General features: G+C 51.4%; 2 protein-coding genes across 3 annotated transcripts; both read right to left on the bottom strand.

Annotated features, from left to right (window-relative positions):
• Positions 1–116: 116 nt before the first annotated feature.
• Positions 117–15,518, bottom strand: ANKLE1 (ankyrin repeat and LEM domain containing 1). The gene is made up of 9 exons (XM_084614718.1): positions 15,245–15,518; positions 12,473–12,625; positions 10,748–10,853; positions 9,586–9,706; positions 5,197–8,496; positions 3,465–3,627; positions 2,795–2,954; positions 1,925–2,054; positions 117–950 (listed from the first exon to the last, which is right to left on the bottom strand). The coding sequence occupies exons 1-9, from the start codon at positions 15,310–15,312 to the stop codon at positions 778–780; spliced, it is 4,374 nt and encodes a 1,457-aa protein (XP_084470844.1). The 5' UTR covers positions 15,313–15,518; the 3' UTR covers positions 117–777.
• Positions 15,519–15,756: 238 nt separating this feature from the next.
• Positions 15,757–23,850, bottom strand: BABAM1 (BRISC and BRCA1 A complex member 1). Of its 2 annotated transcripts, XM_084614665.1 has the most exons (9): positions 23,748–23,850; positions 22,796–23,123; positions 22,462–22,520; positions 21,830–21,950; positions 21,289–21,367; positions 20,088–20,112; positions 18,394–18,523; positions 17,608–17,694; positions 15,757–16,598 (listed from the first exon to the last, which is right to left on the bottom strand). In XM_084614665.1, the coding sequence occupies exons 2-9, from the start codon at positions 23,069–23,071 to the stop codon at positions 16,398–16,400; spliced, it is 978 nt and encodes a 325-aa protein (XP_084470791.1). In that variant the 5' UTR covers positions 23,072–23,123; positions 23,748–23,850; the 3' UTR covers positions 15,757–16,397. The 2 variants fall into 2 exon arrangements, with proteins under 2 accessions (XP_084470791.1, XP_084470792.1); XM_084614666.1 differs by lacking the exon at positions 23,748–23,850 and having other exon boundaries at positions 22,796–23,332.
• Between the last annotated feature and the right edge of the window lie 155 nt (positions 23,851–24,005).

Below are 24,005 nucleotides of genomic sequence, written 5' to 3'. Positions count from 1 at the left end.
GGAATGATCCTGCACTGTTTGCTTCACAAAGCAGAACAGAGGCTGGGGGATGGACTGAGACGAGACCCAGCTCAGATCCCTGCAGACAGACAGGCTGAAAAGCTTCTACTTCTGAGTTAAGAGCCATCCACAGTGATTTATTTTTTAAAAAAACACACTTAGGGAAGAATAATAAAAAAGTTAAAAAAATACAAACCTTCAAGCAGCACAAAAACTAGCAGTATGTAAAAGGGCGTGCTCCCCAGCGCCTGCTCTCCCGCAGCTCTTTCTCCACGCGCAATTCCACAGACAGAATCAAGAACATGAACAGACATTAACAGGTACGATGTTAAAACTCCCCTGCCCCTCACATGCCGGTCAGCACGTGACACTAGAGAATGATTCCGCTTCCTACAAACGCTGTAAAACCCCCGGGTGTTCTTTATTCCTGACTTCTCGAGGGTCCTGCCAAACCTCAGAGCAGCAGAGATAAAAGACAAATTTAATTCACGTTTCAGTGATTAAAAATCCCCCCCCGGCAGGCAGGAGGCACCTTCCACGGCCAGTTGGCCAAGTGCAATTTAACACTCCCCCTTCTCTAGGGAGAGGTGAGCAGGCGTCAGTTCCACAGCAGCTTGGATTTCCCCTTTTCTCGAGCAGCAAGTTTCAGCCCTGCTGCCGGTGGTGAATGACTCCAAGACCCCATCTGGCTAAGAGCCCCTCTGCGAGCCATACACCTCCCCGGCTCACCATACGCAGTCATCCAATTGGTGCTGCAGCTGCCAGCCGGGAGCATCCTCACTGCCCAATCTGGATGTCTGCGGGACGCAGCTGCCGTTCCCCTTCCGCCAGGAAGATCTGCATGGCCCTGTGCAGCATGTGAATCCCCAGGCACCGGCGACGCTTCATGGGCCAGCTTGCCACCACGCCATAGTAATTCCCCTTCTTCTGATTGGTGAGCATCTTTAACCCTGGAAGGGGAAGGGGAAGCAGGCTCACTCAAGCCTTCTACTGTAAGGAGGTGGGGGAGTCAGACGGTTTCACTAGCAGGGGAGCCCACAGCTTGATTCCCCCCGCTCCTCACCCCCCAGCGGAATCACCCCCGTCCTGTTCCAGCCATGTGAAACTTCTCTCTGGCTGCCTACGGGAAGGCTGCTGAAGGAGGTGCGTTTCCATGGAGCGCAACAGAGTCGCAGCTGCTCGTGTCAGGAGTGAGTTCAGCTCAGTGACAGCCCCCATCCCTCCCATCCGCCCCCGATTCAGGCAGGGCGCATTCAAGCTAGGCCCCCCAACACGGGGAAGTCTTTCCAGCAGAGTGCAGGAGGCGTTGCCTGCCCATAGCTCCCAACTGCAACTGAATCAGAGAGAGACTGAAAACAGGAAACGGCAACCTGGCTGCAGAGAGAGCCAGACAGGCTCTGACGCAGAGACAGTTAAACCTGCTTTACAATAGAGGCAAATCCTTTCTCCCCCCCCGAAAAAACAGTGTACATTTGCCCCAGGCTCCGAGCCCCTTGAACTCAAGAGGATGGGATGGCTAGAAGCTCAGAAGGGCGAGCAGACTGAGGTTCACGTGAAACCAAGAACAAATATTTCATCTTCAAAGTGCTTTATAAACAAGCCAACCCTCCATGCCCCACTAGGAGGCAAGTTGTCATCGCCATTCCACCTTTACAGATGGGGAAACTGAGGCACGGAGCTGGGAAAACTTCCCCAAGGTCACGGGGGGGGGGGGGGGGATTCAATTTCAGAGCTGGGATTGGAACCTCAGAGTTGGGGCTCCCAGTCGTGGGCTCAGAGTCCAGCCCCTCCCCTTCTAAACCACATCACCGTGGGGCTATGGAGGGAATGGCCAGATGGGGGGTGTCTTTAAAGGATTTCAGGGAGGGGGGGAAGCTCGTGTAAACCTAGGACAAAACCATTGTGCTACTTGCTACTGCCTTACCAATCGCATCCACCAAGCAGGCCTCCCGCGTGTAAGCTTCCACTGGGATGACGTTCTGGAAGCAGTGCACGGAGATCACGCCCTGGCCGCCCGCCCAGATGTCCAGGATGTGCTGCACTTTGGGGCATGCCTGCGGGGGACACAGGGGTGACTACAAACCTTCCAACACAGTGGTTTTCAAACTTCATTCATCTGCAGACCCCTAAAACAAATTTTGAATGGAGGTGCAGCCCCCTTTGGAAATCTTAGACAGTCTGCAGACCCCCAGGGATCTGCAGACCACAGGTTGAAAACCACTGGGGGGGCAAGTTATCCCGTGAGACACACTGGGCATGGGCCATTCCCAGAGACATTTAAATCCAAGCAATTTTATTCTTCCAACTGGTTCTCGGCCAGATCTGGAGCAGCCAGCTCATTGTCCCCTAACAGGTTCCTGGTCATTCTCCACGGGACAGCCATCTGTCCAGGCCCTCATTGACAAGTGGTACAAGTGTGAACGGTGCCAGGTAAGAGCCCTTAGGCCCGAAGCCCTTTCCATCCACAAAGCAGGCCGGCTCCCAGCACCCAGCCATCAGCTGGTACCAGCTTCCTGTCACTACCAGGCAGCGCAGGAGTCAAAGTGGCAAACCTTGATGTTAAAGGGCTCTCCTGAGGCATGCACACCCCACACCCCTTTCCACAGGGGACTAAACAGCTTTGGGCCAGATCCTGGCCCTGTGTAAATCAGTGAGCCCCAGCTTTACGCTGATCTCATCTGTACAGCGCTTGTGTTAAATGTGGGTTTTAAACCTCGGGCAGAGCAGAAAAGTCTCGTTTAGGGCCTATCGCCGCCTAGTGGCCATTTGTTTTATGACTCCCCTGCCCAGTTACCTGCTTCTTTCCACCTTTGTAGTGAGTTAAGGACTGGTAGAGGTGGCTGTAGGGTCGGGAGCGTTTTCCTTTGCCCACGTAGAAGATGGCACTGATGAAAATCCTAAAGCAGTCAGCCTGGCTCAGGTGCTGGCAGCGGAAAGGTAAGTTCTGAGTCACCCTGCAAGAGGAGGCAACGCTGAGTGTAGAAGGGTTTGGTCTCATTTGCTGTTCCTTACACACGCCCCAAGTCTCCGGCTGAGCTACTTCTCAGCAGGCTGCTGCCCCGCAGGACTCCTCTGGGGCCCCGGCTAGTTTCTGTGTATTGTTACTAGCTCAGGCTCTTTTAAGGGGTCTCAAAAATCACCAGTCACTTCGGAAAATCTTGGCCAGCGGGCATCAGTTCCCTGCTGGTACAAACACGGCATAAACCATCTCCCCTGGCCCCACGTAGGTCCTGCAGGAATAGGACAGCAGAGGCACTCCTGCCAACGGAGCAGTAGGGTAGAAGAGAAAGTTCTCCTAGTGGACCTTCCCCAGGAGATGGCAGTTTTAAGGCAGGTCAGATGTGGGGACCTGCAAACCTCGTCCCTACGGGAGAAGAGTTCAGAGAGACCCCCTAAGAGAGAGATGGCAAAAGCCGCTCTGCGTGGACATGGTGCAGGGAGAGAGCTGGGAAGAGAGGCCATACCTGGGGTCCAACAGCAGATAGTTAAAGCTGGACTTCAGCACGCCCTCCCTCCACTTCCTGTTCTTGTCGGGCTTGTCGAACTGTCTGGAGAGAGCCATGTCGTCGTCCTTGCAGTCGGGGATCTGAAAAGCCTCTAGCGCAGAGGCCAGCTCAGGGCTGAGTCCTGTGCCCATTTCACACACACACACACACACCCCCCCAGAAAGGCGGGAGGGGGAGAAAGAGAGCGTACAGCTAGATTAGACAAGGCAAGGCGAGCCAGAGATGGCTAGGCAACGTGGAGTAATTTGGACATGCCAGAGAGCACGCAGCTGTCGTCTCTTCCCAAGAGACATCACAACAGCAGAAATCTAGTGACTGCGGCACTCTGGGCTGTAGGTTACCAGGTACGTACGCTCTGGATCTGGGCTATCGGTTTGTGTTTCCTTACACTAATTACCGTCCTCTCGGCCTCCGAATAGCCAGCCTTTCCTAGTCCTTTAAGTGAACGTCACCACATCACAGCGGGGGCAAAGCTACAAAGAAATCCGGCCATTCCAAACTGCCTCAGCAGCAGTCGGACCCAACTGGGATTAATGCCACTTAATTCTCTGGCTCTGAATGTCCAACTAGGTGCTCTGGGCTGTTGGGAGAGGTCATCATAGTGAACTGGTAGCGTTTAGTGCCTCAGAGCCAATACAGAGTGGAGTCCAGGCTTGGTAACTGAGCAACGCAACACGACACCTGGAAGGGGGAGTAGATGCTTTCTGATGCTGTCGAGGAATGATTCCTCTAGCAGCGATGCTTTTAACAGAAAGAGAGCTCGTGGAACAAACCAAGGGGGTTGGCATGGCAGAGGGGAGAAAAGGGGTCATGTAAGTGGTTGCTTTCTTTGGGGTCTGCAGTGATGTGGACTCAAATGCACCTTTAAAGAAACCTCTGTACACAGGAGCTGCACTGGTTTAATTTGAGGTGAGAGTTTAAACCAATTTTGTCAAACTGATGCCAAAGGCCATGTGGGACGTTATTTCATGTTCAAGCAGATTGAGGCCTGGTCTACACTAAAAAGTTTGGCTGACCCAGCTATGTTGCTTGGGGGGGGTGTGAAAAATCGACCTCCCTGAGTGACGTAGTTAAGCTGCCCCGTCCCCCGTGAACAGAGTGCTAGGAACGCTTCCATCGATCTAGCTACTGCCTCGCAGGGAGGGGGATTAGCTACGCCCGCCGTCAGCACAGGTTGCGTCTACACGGAAGCGCTACAGTGGCGCAGCTGCTGTTCCACGGCAGCATTTCAAGCATAAACAAGCCCTAAGTCTATTAGCAACAGATTTAAGCTAAACCAAGATTATAGTGTCCACACTGCGGCCTGAACTGGTTTAACTAACCCAGTGCAAGTTTGTGCGTAGACAAGAGCAGGCCCCAGGACTGAAAAAGCAGCAACAGAAAAATCTGTTAAAATGTTAATGTTGCAGACCTTGTCCACACAGGAAAGCTGCACTTGTTTAAACCGATTTAGGAAAACCAGTGCAAATCCCTGTGTTGACACTGATTTCAGTTGGCGAGGGGCTTATTTCAGGTTCCTAATCCACTTTAGCTAAATCAAATGTACCCGGTTTAAATTGGAGCAGGACTCTGCAGGAGTTTAACTTAATCAATTTAAACAGGTGCAGCTTTCCCATGCTGACTTGGCCTCTGACAGAACAGCTTAGCTAAAAGCTCCACACCCACCTGTTCCCTGAAAGAAACTGCTTACCTGCAGACCTCTTCCTGGCCTGGGTGTTCGGGTCTTTCATCAGTTTGTCGAGCAGCTGCTCGTAGAGCTTCCTCGTTAGACCCGTAACGGGCCCTGGGTTCGCACCCAGCTTTCTCAGCTTCCTAATGAGGGCCTCGTCGGAAAGGAGATGCAGCCTGGAGGTTGCCACTGGTGCCTTGCACTGCGGTGGCTGGTTCTCCTTGCTCTCCTGCTCCGCCAGTTTGCTCTGGTAGGCTCTCCAGTCATAAACGATAGTGTCATCGGAGCTCGTAGTGTCTGCAAGGACAGACGTGTTGTCCGTGCATGGGACGTGACGCTCGATTAGCACGTACCCTTCCTCCTCGTCCATGTAGAGATATTCCACTGGCTCACAGGTGCTGAGGTTCACAGGGCGGCCGCCGGGTGAGAGGGGAAAGTCCTGGCTGCATGAGTCCAGCACGGGGCTCAGCCTCCCTGACAGGTGGTCGGTGGCAGACGTTGCCCGAGAAGGCCTCCTGGAAGATAGCCGACTGAAACTAACCCTGGAGGGACCAGGCTGCCTCTTGGCATCCAGCTGAGGCTGACGGCGCTCCTCTTGCAGGCACGCACTGAGCAACACTCTCCCACATTCCTCACTCACAGCGTCGGACTCAGCCTGGGAGAAGGCTGTTGCACCAAGGGGCTTGGTGAGAGCAACCTGCCATGTTGGGTCTGTGCAATGACCCTCCCCATCCTCCGTCAGCCACATGCTGTCTAATGGAGGGTTGTCTGTATCGGAGCTTGGGAGGTGGGGAGGGATGCCACCGTGGCAGGCAGCACCTGGCTTGGCTTCGCCCTTGTTACCAGACAAGGCCTGCTCATTGGTGCCCCCATCAGAGTCTAGCAGCACCGTGGGGCTGGCATCTGGGTAGCTGCTACGACCAGCAGAGGACCCTGAGCGGCTAGTGGCTTTTGCGATTATTTCAGTATCATCCAGGTCATTCGTTTCTTCTGCTTCCCAACAAGATGCATTTTCACCCCCCGGAGCGACCCAGCTCCCCCCTGCGGTATTACCTTCCAGACAGGGGGCAGGGCCAACTGGCATCCAAGGCATCCCCTGGGGGCTCCTAATTCTTCTGGGCCGCCTTGGCATCTCCAGCGTCTCCTCGAAGAGCGATGAGGAGGAGTTGCTGTCACGCGCTGCGGACGTCAAGCGGCTCTTTGTTCTGGGGGTGACGTGGCAGGGAAGCAGTGGTGAGTGGAAGGACTTTGTGGGAAACATCTTCTCTTTCTCACTCAAGTAAGAGAGCTCCTCTTCTCCAGAGCTGTCAGCGGGACTGGCAAGGCACTGGATCACCAAGGTGTCAGCTTCACTGCTCAGACTGGGAGGCTTTACCGATCTCCCTCTGAATGGGTTGCCGTTCATTTCTTCCTCTCTGCTATTGTCTTCCATGTCCCCGCCTGGCGTCCCCGTGTCCGGCGTCCCTCCTGCGGCCCCACCTGGCGTCCCCATGTCCGGCATCCCACCCGTGGCCCCGCCTAGCAGCACCGTGTCCGCCGTCTCTGGGTCACACCCATTTGCAGAGGGATCCCATTCCTGAATATCGGCTTTTCTTGCTACCCACTGGCTACTGGTCAGTTCTGTCCTTGCAGAGAGACTGCTCTCTGTGGAAAGCACCATCCCCTTCAATTTACCCTGCAGTACCCAGTCTGCAATAATTTGCCTGTAGTTCACAGTGGAGGCAGCTTCCCGAGGACCAGCCTCCTCAACTGCAACAGCAGCCGGTGTCAACTGATGTGGTTGCTGAGTTGACAAGATGTTTGAGCCTCTGTCATTCTGCTTGTAAGGGACACACTCAGCCTGTAACGCTTGGGAAGGGCTCGATATCCCCATGTCTTTGAGAGATTCGTGTGCAGTGCCGCAGGTACACAGCTCTGAAGCTGGCTTCCCAGCGGAGGTCAAACCAGAACCATCCCTGCTAATATGGGATGCTTCAGAACTAGCACATAAATGCCTTCCTCCTGCAATCTCTGTGTTCTGTGACTCGGAGCGGGACACGTGCTGCATAACTGTTTCCATTGCAGATGGCATTTCTACCAGCTTCTCGCAGCTCTGACCTGTGGTGCTGGCCATCAACTGTTTGCCTAAGCACGCTCGTGAACTCCCATCTTTGCTGCCAGTGCAGCTGGAATCAGCACTTCCGTCCCCGGCACACAGAGAAGAGCTGCAGCATTGTGTATCTTTCCCTTCCAAGCATTTCTTCAGCTCACTGTGGTCAGAAGCATCTGTGGCACTAATGTAACAGTCGCTGTCACAGCTGCCATATTGGCTGCCGCTGCTCTCGGGGCCTCCGCTAAGCACCTGTCCAGTGGCGAAGGGAGAGTCTGAATTTTCATGCGTTCTGGCCAAGAACGTTGGATCCATCACTGTCTTTTCCAAGTCATAAATGGCTGTGGAGTTGGCCCGACAGAACAGGTACACGTGGTCTGGGGATGTGACATCCAATCCTTCCTGGCCATTCACCTTTCCTAACATTTCGAGATCGAGGAAGTCACTGAGCTGGGACAGGCCCATAGTCCCGTTGGCATCACTAGTTCTGGGGTTGCAGCATAGCCCGGAAGGGCTTTCCTTCCAGTTCCCATTGTTATGGAGGGGGAAAATTTTAGGGGACTCACAGAAACTGACACTTCTCCGTGCTCGCACTGCACGGCTCATGCTGCAACGCTGTGGTTGAGAGAAGATCATGGGCTCCTTTGAAATGGATTCATCCTGGCAAGGCACTGGCTGGGAAGACAGATCGTGACCACCATCTGTTGTGTCTTCATAGCCACGGCCAGGTGGTGTCAGACCATTGTCTGTCTCTGAGGAAGGAGAAGCAGAAGCTTCGTCCCCAGGAAGGCCCTGTGTTGTAGTCAGACTTGAAGTTAGTTCTTGAGGCTCATTACTGGCTGAAAGCCAAGTGCTGGACAGTACTGGCTGAGGTAGGCCAGGATGGCTGCTAGGATCATTGTCAGACAAAATGGAAGGTCCTTGGGAACGCCCCGGGTGTGAATAGGCACAAAAGGCCAATGTGGACAGGGGCATTGAACCGCACGGATGGTCCTGGAGATTCCCTGGGATACAACTCAGCCGGCCACTTGCATCGGCAGCTGCCGCGTTGTTAAAGGTGACACCCAGCCCTGCGTTACTGGGACTCCTGTCCGGCAGACACTTTTGGGTGCTGCTGAGCAGTCCAGGTTCATCCCACGCTTCAGAAAGACTTGAGATGATACCGGTTTCTGTGCAGTCGTCAGTCAGAATGGAAAGGAAGCTCTCAGTTCTTCTGAAGCCTTCATGGCAGACTGTACAAGATAGAGCGACACACCAGTGTTCATTATATTAAAACAGCAAACATCAACATATGTTTGCGTCTTACAAACCATGCTAACGAAACACACAGAGCAGTTCATCTGCAGTACCACCTTGTTGGCAAAGCAGACAGTCGGGCACCAGACCTCCTAGAATCTATTCCTTGCTCTGCCACTGACTCCATGTGTGACCTTGAGAGAGTCACCTCACCTGTCTGTCTCAGTTCACTCGCGTGTAATGTGGGAAGCACCTCACAGCATGCTGTCAGGCTTCATTTTTAAATCAAATCAAAGCACAGTACAACTCAAAAGGAGGCAGTGTGGCCTAGTGGACAGCGCACAGGACTAGGGCTTAGGAAACCTGGTTTCTATTCCCAGTCACTGGCCTGCTGGGTGACCTTGGTCAAGTCACTTCTCTTCCCTGTGCCTCGGTTTCCCCATCTGTAAGATGGGGATACTACTACTGCTCTGCTTTGTGAAGCACTTTGAGATCGACTGATGAAGAGTGTTACCTATGAGCTGGGTATTATTATTATCACAGCAATACGGAGCATTAATCCAGTCTGCTTCAGTTTTTCTAGACTGCATATAAGTGAAAATGCTTGAGAACAGTTTGTGGGATTGGGTCAGGGGATAGAGGGATCCAGAGCCTTTCATTTCTAGGTCATATCAGGCAATGAACAGCAAGAGTCCTCATCTGTTAGTTGTTCAGTGCCTTGCTAGGTCAGTAGAGAGACCAAAGACTGAGGGGCCAGAGGCTTACAGTACCCTCTCAGCGCCACGGAGATCGTCTCTCCAAGTCAGGGCTGAGACAGATGGTTTGTGGGAGGAAGTTTGCAAACAGACAGCGGCCCAGAATCCAAAGCCTTTCCCCAGCACTTATTGCAGGGAATGTGTTAAGTGTTGGGTTTTTTAAATACAATTTTGCACTTATTTAAGTGTCAATTCCTGCTTCAAACAGGGGCCAGACAGAGCTCGTGAGAAGGTGATTCTCCCGAGGCAGCTGAAGCCCTTACAAATGAGGGCATTCACAGTTCAGAAGCACAAGCCCAGCACTCATTCAGAAATGCTTACTGCACTTACATGTGTGCGTGTTTGCTCCATCAGCCTCCTCTGGGAGACAGGCATGCTGGAAGCCCTGCAGGATTTGCACACACATCTTGTTTCCCTGTTCCAAGGCTAAGTCGATTGCTCTGTTTCCATCCTGAAGAGCAAAGGCACCAAAAAAAAGAGGATTAAACACATACCACCTGATCATGCTCTGCTTCTCAAGGGGAAACACTCTGCTGGGAACTACCCAAGTGTAAAGGTGAGACCATGCTGCGCTACTCAGCTGGAAAGCCACATCTGGAGGCTCGCCAACCTTAGGCTGGAAGAAGACTGCCCATTATGCAGGTGATGTATGTAGTTTCCAGAGACAAAGGGTCTCAAGCTAAACAGTAAAGGGTTCTAGTGGAATAAGAAGAAGCTGTATTTAAATAGTGCTGATCACACCAAAGCACTTTATTAATGGAGGAATCACTTCATTCATTACTGAAATGCAGCCACCTCTGAGGTGGAACGTGGCAGCTGTTTTACTGCGCACAGCAACGCAACAGGAATCAGGGTGTAGAAGAATACTGTACCCAGGTGAAGCAAAAGGCTCACCATGGGGTGAATGAATATAGGTGGATCTTCCTGTTGCAACACAGCCATGAGATGTCAGCTCCTCAGGGCAGGGACCATGCTTTTATTTCTGCCTTGAACAGAACTGGCAGTTAAATAATAAGCTTTAATGACAAGTGCTCAGGGCCACAGACAGTTTAATACATTAATGTTTCCGCTCTTGCTCAAAGTGACAAATGGAACAAATCTGGTGGCCTCTAATCCCTAAAAGACATTCACCCACATCATAAAATCACCAGTCAGTTCGACCCAGGCAGTAATCTCTGCTCAGGACTATAAGGAGACATGGTTTTCCATTCAGGGCCCTCACTGGTTATAGATTCATAGATCTTAAGGCCAGAAGGCACCACTATGATTATCTAGTCTGACCTCTGGCATAACCCAGGCCACAGAACATCACCCAGCAAGTCTTGCATCAAGCCCACAAGTTGAGCTAGAGTGTATCAGTTAGAAAGATCCGATTTAGAAGACTAGATAAAGTGATGAGAGAATCCATCACAGCCCTGAGAAATGTCTGTCCCTAAGTTAGTTAGCAAGAGCCTGGAGAAGATGACAACACTGAAATTATAATTATACGAACCTGGTCTTCGAGATTTGGGTCCCCTCCGTTCCTCAGTAGGAGCTTCAAGCATTTGTAACATCCCCAAGAAGCTGCTACATGCAATGGAGTGAGTTCCTCTATTGACCTGAAATACACAGGGCCCCAGGTTTACATTCCAATACCTTTATGTGCCTTAAGAAAATAATTCTTTAAATGCCAATGTGTGTCTATTAAAACGCAACAAAGGAAACAGGAGATTATGATACAGTATAGTGAGTAACACCCACTGGTTGGTGTATATTTTGGTACATAACATTTTGCAACTACTTCCAACCTTATTTGACAAAGGAAGAAACACATTTCATTTAGTATTGTCTTGTCAAATGTATGATTGAGTCTAGTGGAGGGATGGATGGCAACCACTCTAAATATTGGTATATCAACATGATAAGACACACAAATGTTTTTCTTTTTATACGTAAGGTCTGAATGAGCTCTCCACTGACAGCTAGTGATGAGCTGGGGGAAAAGGCTTCAGGACCAGATGGTATTTACATGAACACACCTACTCAGCCTAGGTATCCAGCAGACAGAGCTATATTGCCAAATGATTTGTAACCCAACACCAACCAAAATTGATTACTGGGTGGGTGCTCAAGCTGGGTCTGTGTTATATTGTTAAGAGGGACCCTGGGATATTGAACCTGGCACTTGTTACTGCTGACTCCATCTTGCAAAACGGTTACATACACTCCTTGTACAACCTGTCATGATATAGACCATAACAAGGTTTGTGGCAGTTTGTATTATTGCAAGCTTTCTAAGAAACACATAATTCAGGGGAAGTTTATTATTGTTTTATAAGAGATCAGAGTTTCATATTTTGTCTGTCTTTGTATATGCAACTTCTAAAAGAGTGACAAACATTTAACATTTCAGAGGGTGGTTTAAACAGCAATTCTGTGGAGGGCAAATCCCTGAGACACGTTATCATACTGAATGCAGTTCTGAACACTGGCTCACAACGCCCTGGTTGAAATGGGACCATCTTGAATAGTAACACTTCTCACAAGTTTACAGTTTACAACTATTCTTCTCTGATCAAACTTCACATGCATCTCATCTTTTTAGCTGTGCAAAAAAGAGAGGCAAAAAGTCATTCCAGCATCTTTCAGTTCAAACGTGATTCAACAGGACCCAGCATACCCGGATCTCACACATTTTCCACACTGGACTGGAGCACAGACTACCTACCTCCCTGATTGCCCTGCCTTTTCAGCAGGTGAGAAATAAAGCCACACAATTCACATTGAACACATCTGTGTCCAGTCTGTCAGTTTCAACGCTCTCAGATAGAACCTTGAGCAAGAATCTCCCGTCCATCAGCACATTGTGATAATCTACCAAACAGAAAGTCTTTCATTTTGTGCTTCAAAGTTATTTTTAGGTGTACATAAGGAAAGACAGATGTTAACTAATCCAGGATCACAAGTTTGGGGTAGATTTCCCAATGACTAGCGCACAAGACTAGGGGGCAGGACTCCCCAGCTATCCCCAGCTTTGCCAATAGCTTAGTGTGTGACCTTGGGTGAGTTACTTCACCTCTCAGTTTTTCTATCTGAACAACAAAGACGTTGCTTTGCAGTGGAAAGGGAGAAGGATTAACTCATTAACGTCTGAAGTGCACAAAGTATTAAATGGGCTTCATTGGCTAACTAAAAACCGCCCCCCTTCTCCCCAAATAAAAAAGCTTCCCCAGATTACCTGGCATTTGGGTTGCCGCCATACTGGAGAATCAGCTTCAGACAACGAACCCCACTTTCCCTTTCTTTGCCAGCAGCCAGATGGATCGCTGCAATTCCTTCTGGCAGAACCAGGTTAGGATCCGCACCCTGCTTCAGCAGTGCTTCCACATCCCTTCAGATGTACAACAGGGCACCAATTACAAGCTGCTCACATGGGATAGTCACACAGCATGACTAGACAGGGACCATTCAACATGAGACTAAGATCTTCGGGGCAGGGACAATGTCTGTTTAAAGTTTCTACAACAGTCATTCCACTATGTGAGTATCAGATAACAGTACTATAGACTTGTCATTTATTAGAAGTCTATCATCTAATGTGAGTGGGTGTGCCAGAAGATACATAATTTCAATGTCTAAAGATGCATCTTTCAACTGAGGTTACACTGCTGGCAAGAATCTCTCCTTGTCCCCCAAAATCTCCAGCCGTGCTGGTTAGGGACTGGTGTTCCCTAGCAGATATAATCCACTGACAAATGACATTTTTTGTAACAATCTTTTCCTTTTTTAAAATCTATTTCAGGGTTTTGTGTTGCTGCCCTTAGCCATGGTATCTGAGCACCTGCCACATAAAATCTATAGCAATTGCAGAGTCCCTACTAGACTTCATTGAATCTCATGCATGTCTCCCATTTCAAGATGAAGTCTGCTTGAGGCTGCATTATGCACACTTTAAATTTTATTAAAATTTACTTGTTTGTTTTTCTTAAATTGATTTGGGTCAGGTTTTTCTCCCCTGGATTGTTTTTTTTCTTGGGGAGAGGGGTAGAAAGTGGTGTCATTCTTACAGTAAAATGCACTTTCTGAAGAGGAAGGTTTTGGCAGCAGTTCATAACAATAATGTGTTTGTCACTAAAACGCCTGCAGACGCACTTTCTCTTCTCACTCTTCATCGGGTGGGGGGAAATATACTTGTAATTCACAAGTGATTCAAGATTGCTACAAGTTTTGCAACAAACTTCTGGCCCTCAAAACAATGCACACAAGGAGCACCTACTACTTTATCAGTAGCCTTCACTCGTCACAAGCTTCCTGTTGCCTCTGGCTGCTGGCTTTCCGGAGGCAGCACCTAGTGGGGTGCTCCCCCCTTCGGATAGCTTTCCCATGCATTGTAGACTTATGCTTCCTGTTTCTCCTGATTACTTGTTTAACGGGAGGCCCTATTTTCAGTGAGAATGCAAAGGCTCCGCCCCTTGTTATAGTCAGACTTAAACCTCAGGCTTCTACTAACAAGTCCAGACATATCCCTTGCGTTCTGAGATTAGATAGCTTGTTATTTTCAGCAAGATATAGGGGCGTTTGAATCCTCTCATTTCTACCATACAATCATCAGAGCAGCCTTTTTCTACCCTCACTTCAGAGAGAGAATCCCCCTAGGCAGGAACAACTTCCCCTCTCTGTGCCTCAGTTTCTTCATCTATAAAATGGGAATAATGATACAGATCTGCTTTGTGATCTACTGATGAAAAGCATTATCACCACCTCTTAAACACACCAAGGTGCAAAATAACCATGAATTACCATTATACAACCAGCAAAGATAAAACCAGTTACTTTCTTGGAAAGCATAATACAAGTATAGTGAATTGCTTGACATTGGAATTGCAATGACTATGAGGTACAATTTGCAAAAAGGCATCAAATGTTATTGCACATGTTCAAGCAAAGTACTGCATAAATGGCATAGGGCTACACACTATTGGATGCTTTGGCTCATACCAGCAGGCAGGCTCAGAGCTGCAATGAGTGCAAGGTTACTATTGCTTATTTATGTACCCTCAGAAGCATCTTAGGTTCTTGGAGACATACAAAGACACAGGCTCTGCCCGAAAAGGTTAGTCTACCCAGATGACACAAGCTCAGGCAATTGAAGAATCCTTAATGCCTGGCTACTGCTCCGCCCTACGTTTGATTAGTGCTGCTTTGTGACAGCAGGGTGGGCAGGGCAGCTGGCAGACACACACCCACACAAGCACCATAGGCCTGTATGCTTTGGCGCTGCCCTCCATGGGGGCTGAGTGGAAACCAGGGACTAACAGCCATAGAATCAGTAGCAAGGGACAAAGTTGCTAGCTAGTTAGTACAGGGAGTCCTCCCCTCCCCAGTGCTGCACATCCCTTCCCCTTCCCCCCCACTGGGGAGAGTCCCCCAGCAATGCAGTGTGCATGGTGAGCATCTGTTTCTCCAGTGTAGCAAGCCCCTTGGTGCACAGCGAGCTACCTCCTGTCACCAGTGCAGTGTGTCCCTGGTAGCCCCATAGCAGCAAGGTGCCTTCCCCCTAAGTGAAGCAATCCCCACTGCACACCGAACCTGCCTGCTGACCCCTTCTCAATGCAGTGTACAGTGATACCCGCACTGCTACCTATAGATTAACCCCCCCAGCGCAGTGCATGCAGCGACACCCCCACTGCTACCTATAGATTAACCCCCCCAGTGCAGTGCATGCAGCGACACCCCCACTGCTACCTATAGATTAACCCCCCCAGTGCAGTGCATGCAGTGACACCCCCACTGCTACTGAAAGATTAACCCCCCCAGTGCAGTGAATGCAGCAACACCCCCACTGCTACTGAAAGATTAACCCCCCCAGTGCAGTGAATGCAGCAACACCCCCACTGCTACTGAAAGATTAACCCCCCCAGCGCAGTGACCGCCCCACTGCTACCAACGGACGAAGCCCTCCCCCCACACAGCAACCTGCCCCCGAGCAGCGCGCCCCTCCCCCGCTTACGGGGCCTCCTCGCCGTGCAGCGCCTCGCACAGCCGGGCGGCCAGGACCGCGGGCCCCGCGCGGCTCATGCCGGCTCCGGGCGGGGAGGGGGGACCGCTCCCCTCAGCGCATGCGCACACCGGGCCGCCCCCCGCCCCCTCCCATCTCGCGGAAGGCGGGGCCGCCGCCGCTCCTCCGCCCGCGGGCAGGGTCCGGAGCCGTCCCCGGGGGGGTCCCGCTCACGGCGGCGCCATCTCGCCTCAGCCCCGGCCAGCGCCCGCCCGGCCACTTCGAACCTCCCTCCAGCCCCGACTGCGCCTGCGCGCCCCGCCCGCTCCTCATTGGCCGCCGCCGCTTCTCCCTCCCAGCCAATGGGCGACGGCGCGGCCTTTGCAGCCCCGCCCCCGGCCGCGTGCGAAGGGCAGGCGGGGATGTCCAGGGAAAGTTGCTGAGTGAAGGGCGAGAGCCGTGATCGCCCCAGGGGCTGCAGCAGGGGAGGGACCTAGGCTTAAAACAAGACAAGGAGCCAGAAACCCTTTCGCTGAAAGTTTCCTTTCAACCTTTTTATTCACTAGCTTGGGCTTCAAGGTACATGGTTGCAAAGCTTTTTCTTTAAACCATCATTTCACTAGACCAGCCGACCCCTTAGGGTGCCCAATAAAACATCCAGCATGGCCCTTAGTCCTGGTGGGGGCGGCCAATCAAAAGCCCAGGCTGCACCGACGCGTGGAAGTTAACATAGGCAGGAGCTTGCCAACCCAGCAAACGCACACCTGTAACGGAAAATCCCATGGGTGTTCCTTGCAACTATTTAAAAAGAAACACGTCTGGCCAGTGAAACCCTTGGACGCGCAAGAGGTGGAAAATCGCCCAGTTAAAGCTGTTGTTACGAGCTTTATCTTGTGATGCAAAGATCCGACCTTTTAACTGGCAACAACGAAATATTACAAGCAATTCATACTGGCAGCTTTATGAAGAGAGTTGGTTTGATGAACACTTTTCCTAGAGATCTGTCTGACAGAGACAGCAATTCTATGGGCAGATAAACTAAAAAAAACTGTTTCCAGACTTTTGGGTCAACAGTACCCTGGACACAGGACACCTTGCGGCGAGAAGTGGCCTCCTGAATTTTGCGACACTGGTAGATAGAACTGGGCACTTGAAGGATCATTTATTACACGGTGGCTTCAATTTCTGCTGGCTCTTCTTCCTCAAGCAGGCTGTAGGAGGCGTGGGTCTGGAAGGGCCTCTGGAGGGGATGGGCTAGGAGCTTAGCCATGCAGTTGTGCAACTCCACGGCGGGGCCTGTCACAGACACTTCATATTTGTAATTGGTGCCTTTGGTGTCCAGATTGCTGAAAAAAGCGTACATCTCCTGGAAAGGGACAGAGCAGCTCAGTTACAATCAGGCATTGAGTATGAGACAAGGGCCGGCTAAAGCACACTGCTGGGGTCAGGAGACCTGGGTTTTATTCCCAGCTCTGCCACTGAGCCACTCTGGGACTCTAAGCAAGTCACTCTGGGCCAGGCCTCAGTTGCCTTATCAGTTAAATGGGTGATAATGCTGTCTGACCTCTGGGATGCCATGGGGTTTAATTCATTAGCATTAACTCATTAGCACCCAGATGTGATCCTCAGGCAGACAGCACTAGAAATGTACACTCTGATCACGAGCCGATGCCTACTGGGATGCCAACACTTGCTCAATAAGAATGGTACTAACCGAGGCTGGGTTTGAACTGACCATTTACCAGTGAAATACCAATCCCACAGGTCAATATCAGAGTCAGCACAAAGGTTTAAACTGGACGTGTAACCCCATTGGGCCTAGATATTACAGTACAAATATGCAACAGTGTACAGGCCTAGACCATTGTAATACCCAGGGCCACGGCAGGAGTTGAGATGTTAATAATAAGCATTGGACTCAAGACACTGTTCAGCTGTTGCAGTCCTAATCCTAGAGATTATTATAATAGAGAGTGGGTCCAGATACACACACGGAGACACCCCCAAATACTGGCTCTGTCCTCAGTTGATGTCCTAAGCTTTTACCTCAAACGTTCCCCAGAAAAGGAAGATGGCAATCTCTGGGCCACAGGCTAAGAATGGAGCCAGCATGTCTGCCATGGCAGGCGTTGCCATTGGACAGCTGGAGGAACATGCAAAAGGTGCCGACTGAAAGAATGTCTCCATCAACCAGCGCTCAGGGAGGGAAAAAAAAAATATCGATGGATCTTAACCACTGTGAGGATGTTCAAGAAACAGCCCAGGACAGACAGGGATGCCAGAGCCTCCTCTGTGCCCGAAGCGATGTGTGATGGATTGGGGAGGATTCAGACAAGAGAGGGTGGATCACACTACAGATCCCACAGGGCTCTCACCTTCCAGCTTGTCTCGTCCTCTTTCTCCTCAGCACCATTGTGGATATAAACCACGTCAAAAAAGAAATAAGGGCACTGAAGCATTTTCTGTAGAGAAGAGGGGGAAAAAAAAAAACACATTCCTTCTTACTGTAGAGTCTGATTAGCAGGCTCCATGGCAAAGCAGAATCCCAGGGTAAACGGCCGGGGGAAAGGTTGAAAGGTGCCAACCTGAGCTATGCGGTGCTTGAGATCCTTGGGTATAGCAAGGAGCAGTGCACCTGGACTTTATCTCACACACACCCCCCGCCACTCCCCGATGGGACCCCTTCATCTCTCAGGACAAGATTGGTGTCTCTGGTCCACTTAAATCTTTGGTTCCGTGGCTGATTCATGCTGGCTGCAGCGGTGGCTTTTGTGCCATGATTGCCAGTCGGCTGGGAACCAAGCCGAGATTAAACTCATTCCAAACAGGTCATCATTATGGCCATCGCTGCTGACCTGGGCTGGATGCAAACTACTCCCCGTTATCTGGCCTGAGCCATCCAGCCCCTCCCATAGCAAGCACGTGAGAAGACTTGGCTTTGGGGTCAGATCCCAGCAGGCACCATTGGATCTTTAAAACTGCAGGAGTTTATGGCTGATTCACAAAGGTTCTTGATTCCAGTGAAAGTGCCCAGCACCTCTGACAGCCACCCACCACTGGACAGTAATCTGGCAGCACTGGAATGCTGCTTTCTGTCTGGGACAACATGGAGTGCAGCATCAAGGACAGCCCAATGAGTAGAAAAACCAGGAAACACCTACCTTCATCTGCTCTGTCATGGAGAACTGAGGCTGACAGGCTGGCCGGCTAAACACCAGGATGGTCCTGACCACATAGGGAGGTGGGATTGTCTGGATGTTTTCTGTCACGGGCAGCTCGATCTTTTGCTGTCTGTGCCATTAAAGAGAAAGAACGCGGTTCAGAAATACCACCACATGCGCTTGTGAAGCCGCAGGGTTGGGCTGCTAAATAAGCACATACACAGCTACAGTTATGCTGGAAGGGGCCAATGGCTACCAGCAGGTGAATCTTGGCTCCAAAGATAATCATAGACTCTGTTAAAGCCAATGGGCCAAGCACCTGCTTTCAGGTTCTACAGAAAGAGCAAACAACATGCAATAAAAACAGCTGCAGATAATGGGGCATAAGATCAGAGCTAAGCTGCGTGGTCTGAGGGGTTTCCCTGGTTGCAGATACAAGGGCTAGGACATCAGTTGCAGCCTGTGTGTTTTGGAGAAGCCCAGCAGGAGGAATTCTGAGCAGGACCCTGACAGGAAGCAGAAAGAGAGTTTCTTGGGCACAGAGCTCGCTGGAGTGACAGAGCCGGGGATCTCTCAGCAAAGAAGCTCCCTGCTGCTGTTTGTTTCTACTGTGTTCAGGGAAACAGGACTTTTTTTTTAAAAAATAAGCAAGTGAAGGGCTAAAATCCAGATGCTGTTTGTTACAACCTGATATATAGACTGCGTCAGCTCTTTTTACAGGCCCAAAATCCAGAGTTTGGTCAAGAAGACAGAGGCCTAGCAAAGAGTGAACAATATTAGCGAAGAAGCAGAACAAACAAAGGACAACCTTGCTTTTTGCTCAGATAAGCTTGGTCAGCAAGAAGCCAGGTGGAAATTATAATTGAGGGCTTTATCTCAAAGTTGCAAACAGACCAAAGGAACGAAAGGGGCCCTGTTTCTTCTGTAGAAGAGGTGCCTTCCTACACACCAGCCTTGAGTTTATGGAAGAGGTTCAAACATATCAGTATGAGATATGATATCCTCCCTCTCACAGATGTGCACCTCTCCTCCAAGCCATTGTCAGTGCCTGCCTTAGAAACACAAATGAACAACTAAAAGACAGTCTTTATTGCTATATACTTTTCATTTGTCCTGTTGCTTGTCCTAAGTGTGTACCTGTCGGACAATCAGGGAAGCGATATCATTCCTATGGATCCCAAATCAGAATTCAACATATATATTTTATACTAACACACTCTATATATTGTTAATTAGTACACAGGTGTTTTCCTTTAAAGTGTCATGTCTTAACCTGAAACCATGGGCGGAGACATTATGTAACCTTTTGACCATTGGCTACTGTGCTTATCTTGTCTTGCTGCTAGACCTATCCAGCGGTTTGGGACTGCCTACCCCATCATTTCCCTCCACCCATGGAAAATCCATAAAATCCATTGTAATCAATTGTTTGGCAGTGTCTCTGAGCCTAATAAGCAAGGTGACACTCCGCCAACACTGTGCGTAATAAACCCACGTGCTTGATTCTACATGGTGTCCATATTTTGTTCCGTCAGCAAGAATACACCAAGAACGAGACCTGATTCGTATAACTGATTTCTCATCCTAATGGAAACAAGGCCCTGGACATTGGCTAAACCGCTCAGATCAAAGGGGCAATGCAGCTATAAAAGCAATATTTGCAATTTCTGCCTTCCACGGAGCAGCAAACTTACATGAGATTGAAGAGGCCTTCGAGATCTAAGGTTCGAGAGATAAGGACTGGTCCTTACACACACACGGCCCTTCCAGATGCTATTAGGTGTTTTTAGCTGGTGAGCTTGTTGGGGGTCACTTGGCATGGCACTTGGTTTGCGTAGCACCTAGCACCATGGGGCCCGAGCTGGGGGGACCTCTGGGAGCTACTGTAAGTGATAAGCAATCATACATTTCTGATCGGTCACACGCTAGAGGGTGTGGGGACAGGTTGGAACATCTACACGTATTTAGGAGGGCATGCAGACTATTTCCAAATAAAATGCTAAGTTTTCCATCCATCCTAGGCGACATGCTACCATAGTAGGTGAGCATCTCATAACCTTTAATGTATTTATCCTCCCAGGGCAGGGCTACTAGTCCCATGGGACAGGTGGGGAATTGAGGCACAGAAAGGAGTGATTTGCCAGTGTGTCTATGGCAGAGCAGAGAACTGAGCCCAGGTCTTCAGAGACCCAGGACAGTGCCCCTAACCACTGCATCATCCTTCCTAGCTGGTGCATCAGCACTGACTCTGCAGTTCCCTGCTCTAGGAAAATGCCAGCCAAACTCAGCTGAGACACCACACCAGGAGAGATGTCTGTGATCTTTCTGCATTTGTTCCCTACAGGCAGCGCTCACTTACACTGGGACCTGCTGCCATCTTCTGGCAAAACAGCAGATAACAGAAATATCAAATATATTTGGGCATAAACTTTCATGGGCTAAAACCCATTTCATATGCCCAAATAAATTTGTTAGTCTCTAAGGTGCCACAAGTACTCCTCGTTCTTTTTGCTGATACAGACTAACATGGCTGCAACTCAGAAATATCAAAGGATCCCCCAGATCAGATACACACTTTATGAAATATATCCGTTACAACACAGTCCTTTGTTCCCAGAATAGGATTCACTCTCTCAGGATCTGGGAAGTTCCTGACGTCAGGCCTGAGTTGGGCTCTAAGGTTTCTAGACAGTCAGGGGGCTGAGAAGGGGAGAATCTGTGTGTGCACATTGTCAAAAGACTCCGCAGCTGCAGGGCTCAGAAGCCCTGTTTTGAAGACCAATGTCACTGTGTTCACGGGTGACCAGTGGCGCTGTGGGATTGGAAGGCAAGAAGGATCTCGGTCCCATCCACCTACAGCACAGACCCCAATCCCCACCCCCCATCAAAGGATACTGAACGACTTGCAGACCACGGTTTCCAGGTCATACAGACAGCTGCACACTTCTCTGGGGTCAGAGGTGAAACCGGAGAGCTAAGAGGCAAGACAGGAGATGTTAAAGGAAACTGACAGAGACTCCCTCTGGAATCACACCAGGATGGTGGTGTGAGAAGAAAAGTATCTCTGCAGTGCTTAGCACACCGGGACCCCCGATGTCACGAGGGGTTCCCTAGGCCCTGTTGTGAGAGAGGCTATTAAAGGTGATCTGAAAAGGTGACACCCAAGGCTTGCCCCCGGGTATTTTCTATGATGGGTAAAGAAGGCCTGCCAGGGGGTTTTGAGATCACTTTTCAATTTTTTCTACTTCTTCTACAAGTTAGGAATTTGGGGCTTGCCTCCTTTTTTTCCCAGAAGACCTCACTGCTAGGACTGGGGTACCACAAACAGCTACGTCAGAAGTAGAAAACCCGACTAGATAGCTGCTTGGACAGCTGCAGCCTGGCTGTTCCTCGGTATCCGAAAGGAAAGTGCCAGGCCTGCGGGGGTCTCACTCACCCAGGTGGCATCATTGTTCACCACCACCAGAGCGAACTCATGGCATTTGTCGATTTTGTGCTTTGTCCTCACAAACATCTCAATCATCTTCTGGGAGATGTTCAGGGCATTGGTTTTGGATCTACAGAACAAGCGAGAGAGCATGCCAAGGTCAGCGGCTGTCTAACACCTTCCCATCCCCTCCTCTCCCAGCATCCATGCATCAAATCCTTAAGGGGAGGTTGAGGGAGTGCCAGCCCCCTGATCCGAACTGAGTCTCAAACCTCTTTGCCTTTCCCCTCTGGCTCGCTGTAACATCACTCCCTCCCTATTTTCCGGGCTGCACTGTCTGATGCTTTGAACATCGGCCTGACACCTGGACCCCACCGTCACACATGCCTTTCCTCACCATCCCCATGAGGCCCTGTCATCCATAGACCTCCAAGTACTTTACAATAGGAGGGTCAGCATCATTAGCCCCATTTCACAAGTGGGGAAACCGAGGCACAGAGAAGGGAAGCAATTTGCCCAGGGAGTCAGTAGCAAAGGTGGGAACAGAACTCAGATCTCCTGGCTCCCAGGCCGATGCCCTGTCTGCTAGACTGCATTAATGGCATTCACAAAACACTGACCGATAGACAGCAGCTGCTCACCCATTAAAGGATTCTAGTTTGGGCAGAGACATTTCCTCAGAGAGGTCTAAGCAGATGATCTGCATTAAAGAAAACAGCAGCGTTAGCATCTCACATCATTCATGAGCCCATCACACTGGGAGCTTCGGCTTTACATTGACCACTAGCCCTCAGTGCCCGGCTGAGTGGCAACGTTTAAACACACACATGGCCAAAAGAAGGGTGCAGGGTTAAATCGGGTCCATTCGGCTCAGCGACCTGGGCACGGACTCTCCCCAACCAGAAGGGCCTTGACAGAGAATGCAGGAGATCCACCCAATGGGTGGCGGGCCAGGAGCGGGACTCTGGCACTCACCACTTTCTCAGGGCAGTTCACCCTGGGTGTCTTGACCTGGAACTCCGTGGGCTGGGCCGGGACCTGCCAGTCTTTGCCGTTGGGCGTGGCAGCGCTCTGTGGACTGTCATCAGCACTGGCCGCCTCTCCTTCCCCCTCGCTGCGGTTCCCCACGCTGGCCTGCGCGCTCAAGGCTCGGTCCTCGGCCCCCTCCGGGTTGGAGCGGGTTCTGGGCCTCTGCTCCGTCGCCTTCTCCTCCTCCTCCTCGGCGGCGCTCCCGGGCTCCGAGGTGTCCATCAGGTTGCTCCGCTCCACAGGCGACTCCAGCTTGGATGCAGCACAGGGCTCCCTGGTTCAGGCAGAGGGAGAGAAGCGGCTCGGTGCAGGGATGCTGCACGGACAACCCCGCGTACAGCCCTCCACTGGCCGGCAGCGGCCGGAGTGGGCTAGACGGGGCCTGGCGGGCCTTTCCCACCTCCCCTCCCTATGGCTTGGTGCTGGGAGGGCATCGGGATCTGGCCTTTGGGTAGGGGTCCCCAGCATCCAAGTCAGTCAGCCTGTGCCCCCCATTGCTCCCCCCAGCCCACCCCATCGCTCCCCCCACAGCCCGGTCCCCCCCAACCCACCCCGGTCCCCCCCTTGCTCCTCCCCATCGCTCCCCCCACAGCCCGGTCCTCCCCATCGCTCCCCCCCCGGCCAGGTCCCCCCCCAACCCACCCCGGTCCCCCCCTTGCTCCTCCCCATCGCTCCCCCCACAGCCCGGTCCCCCCCATCGCTCCCCCCCCGGCCAGGTCCCCCCCCAACCCACCCCGGTCCCCCCCTTGCTCCTCCCCATCGCTCCCCCCCCGGCCAGGTCCCCCCACAGCCCGGTCCCCCCCACCCCGGTCCCCCCCATCGCTCCCCCCCCAGGCCAGGTCCCTCCCATCGTTCCTCCCCCAGCCCACCCCCCCCGACCCGGCCCGTCGCTGCTCACCGCGACCTGCCTCTCCCCCAGCGACCCGCAACCCGGAAGTGGCCTGGGCGCCGCCAGCGCTAGGGCTGCTGGGAGATGTAGTTTCCTGGGCCTCCCTCGCTGCCCCTGGGTTCCATCCGCCAGTGGCGAACCCAGCCCCGCCCCCGAGCCTTGTGCTCTCCAATCACCCCCGCCATGCCCTCGTGGCGCATCAAAATTTGCATGCCTATTTGCATATCTCTGACATGCAAATTTTCTCAAATTTGCAGCTAGCCCCAA

This window comes from Lepidochelys olivacea, assembly GCF_965140295.1.
Source record: "Lepidochelys olivacea isolate rLepOli2 genome assembly, chromosome: 25".
Lineage (NCBI taxonomy): Eukaryota > Metazoa > Chordata > Testudines > Cheloniidae > Lepidochelys > Lepidochelys olivacea.
The sequence above is the reverse complement of the archived record's forward strand: the minus strand, read 5'-3'. Positions and strand labels throughout refer to the sequence as shown.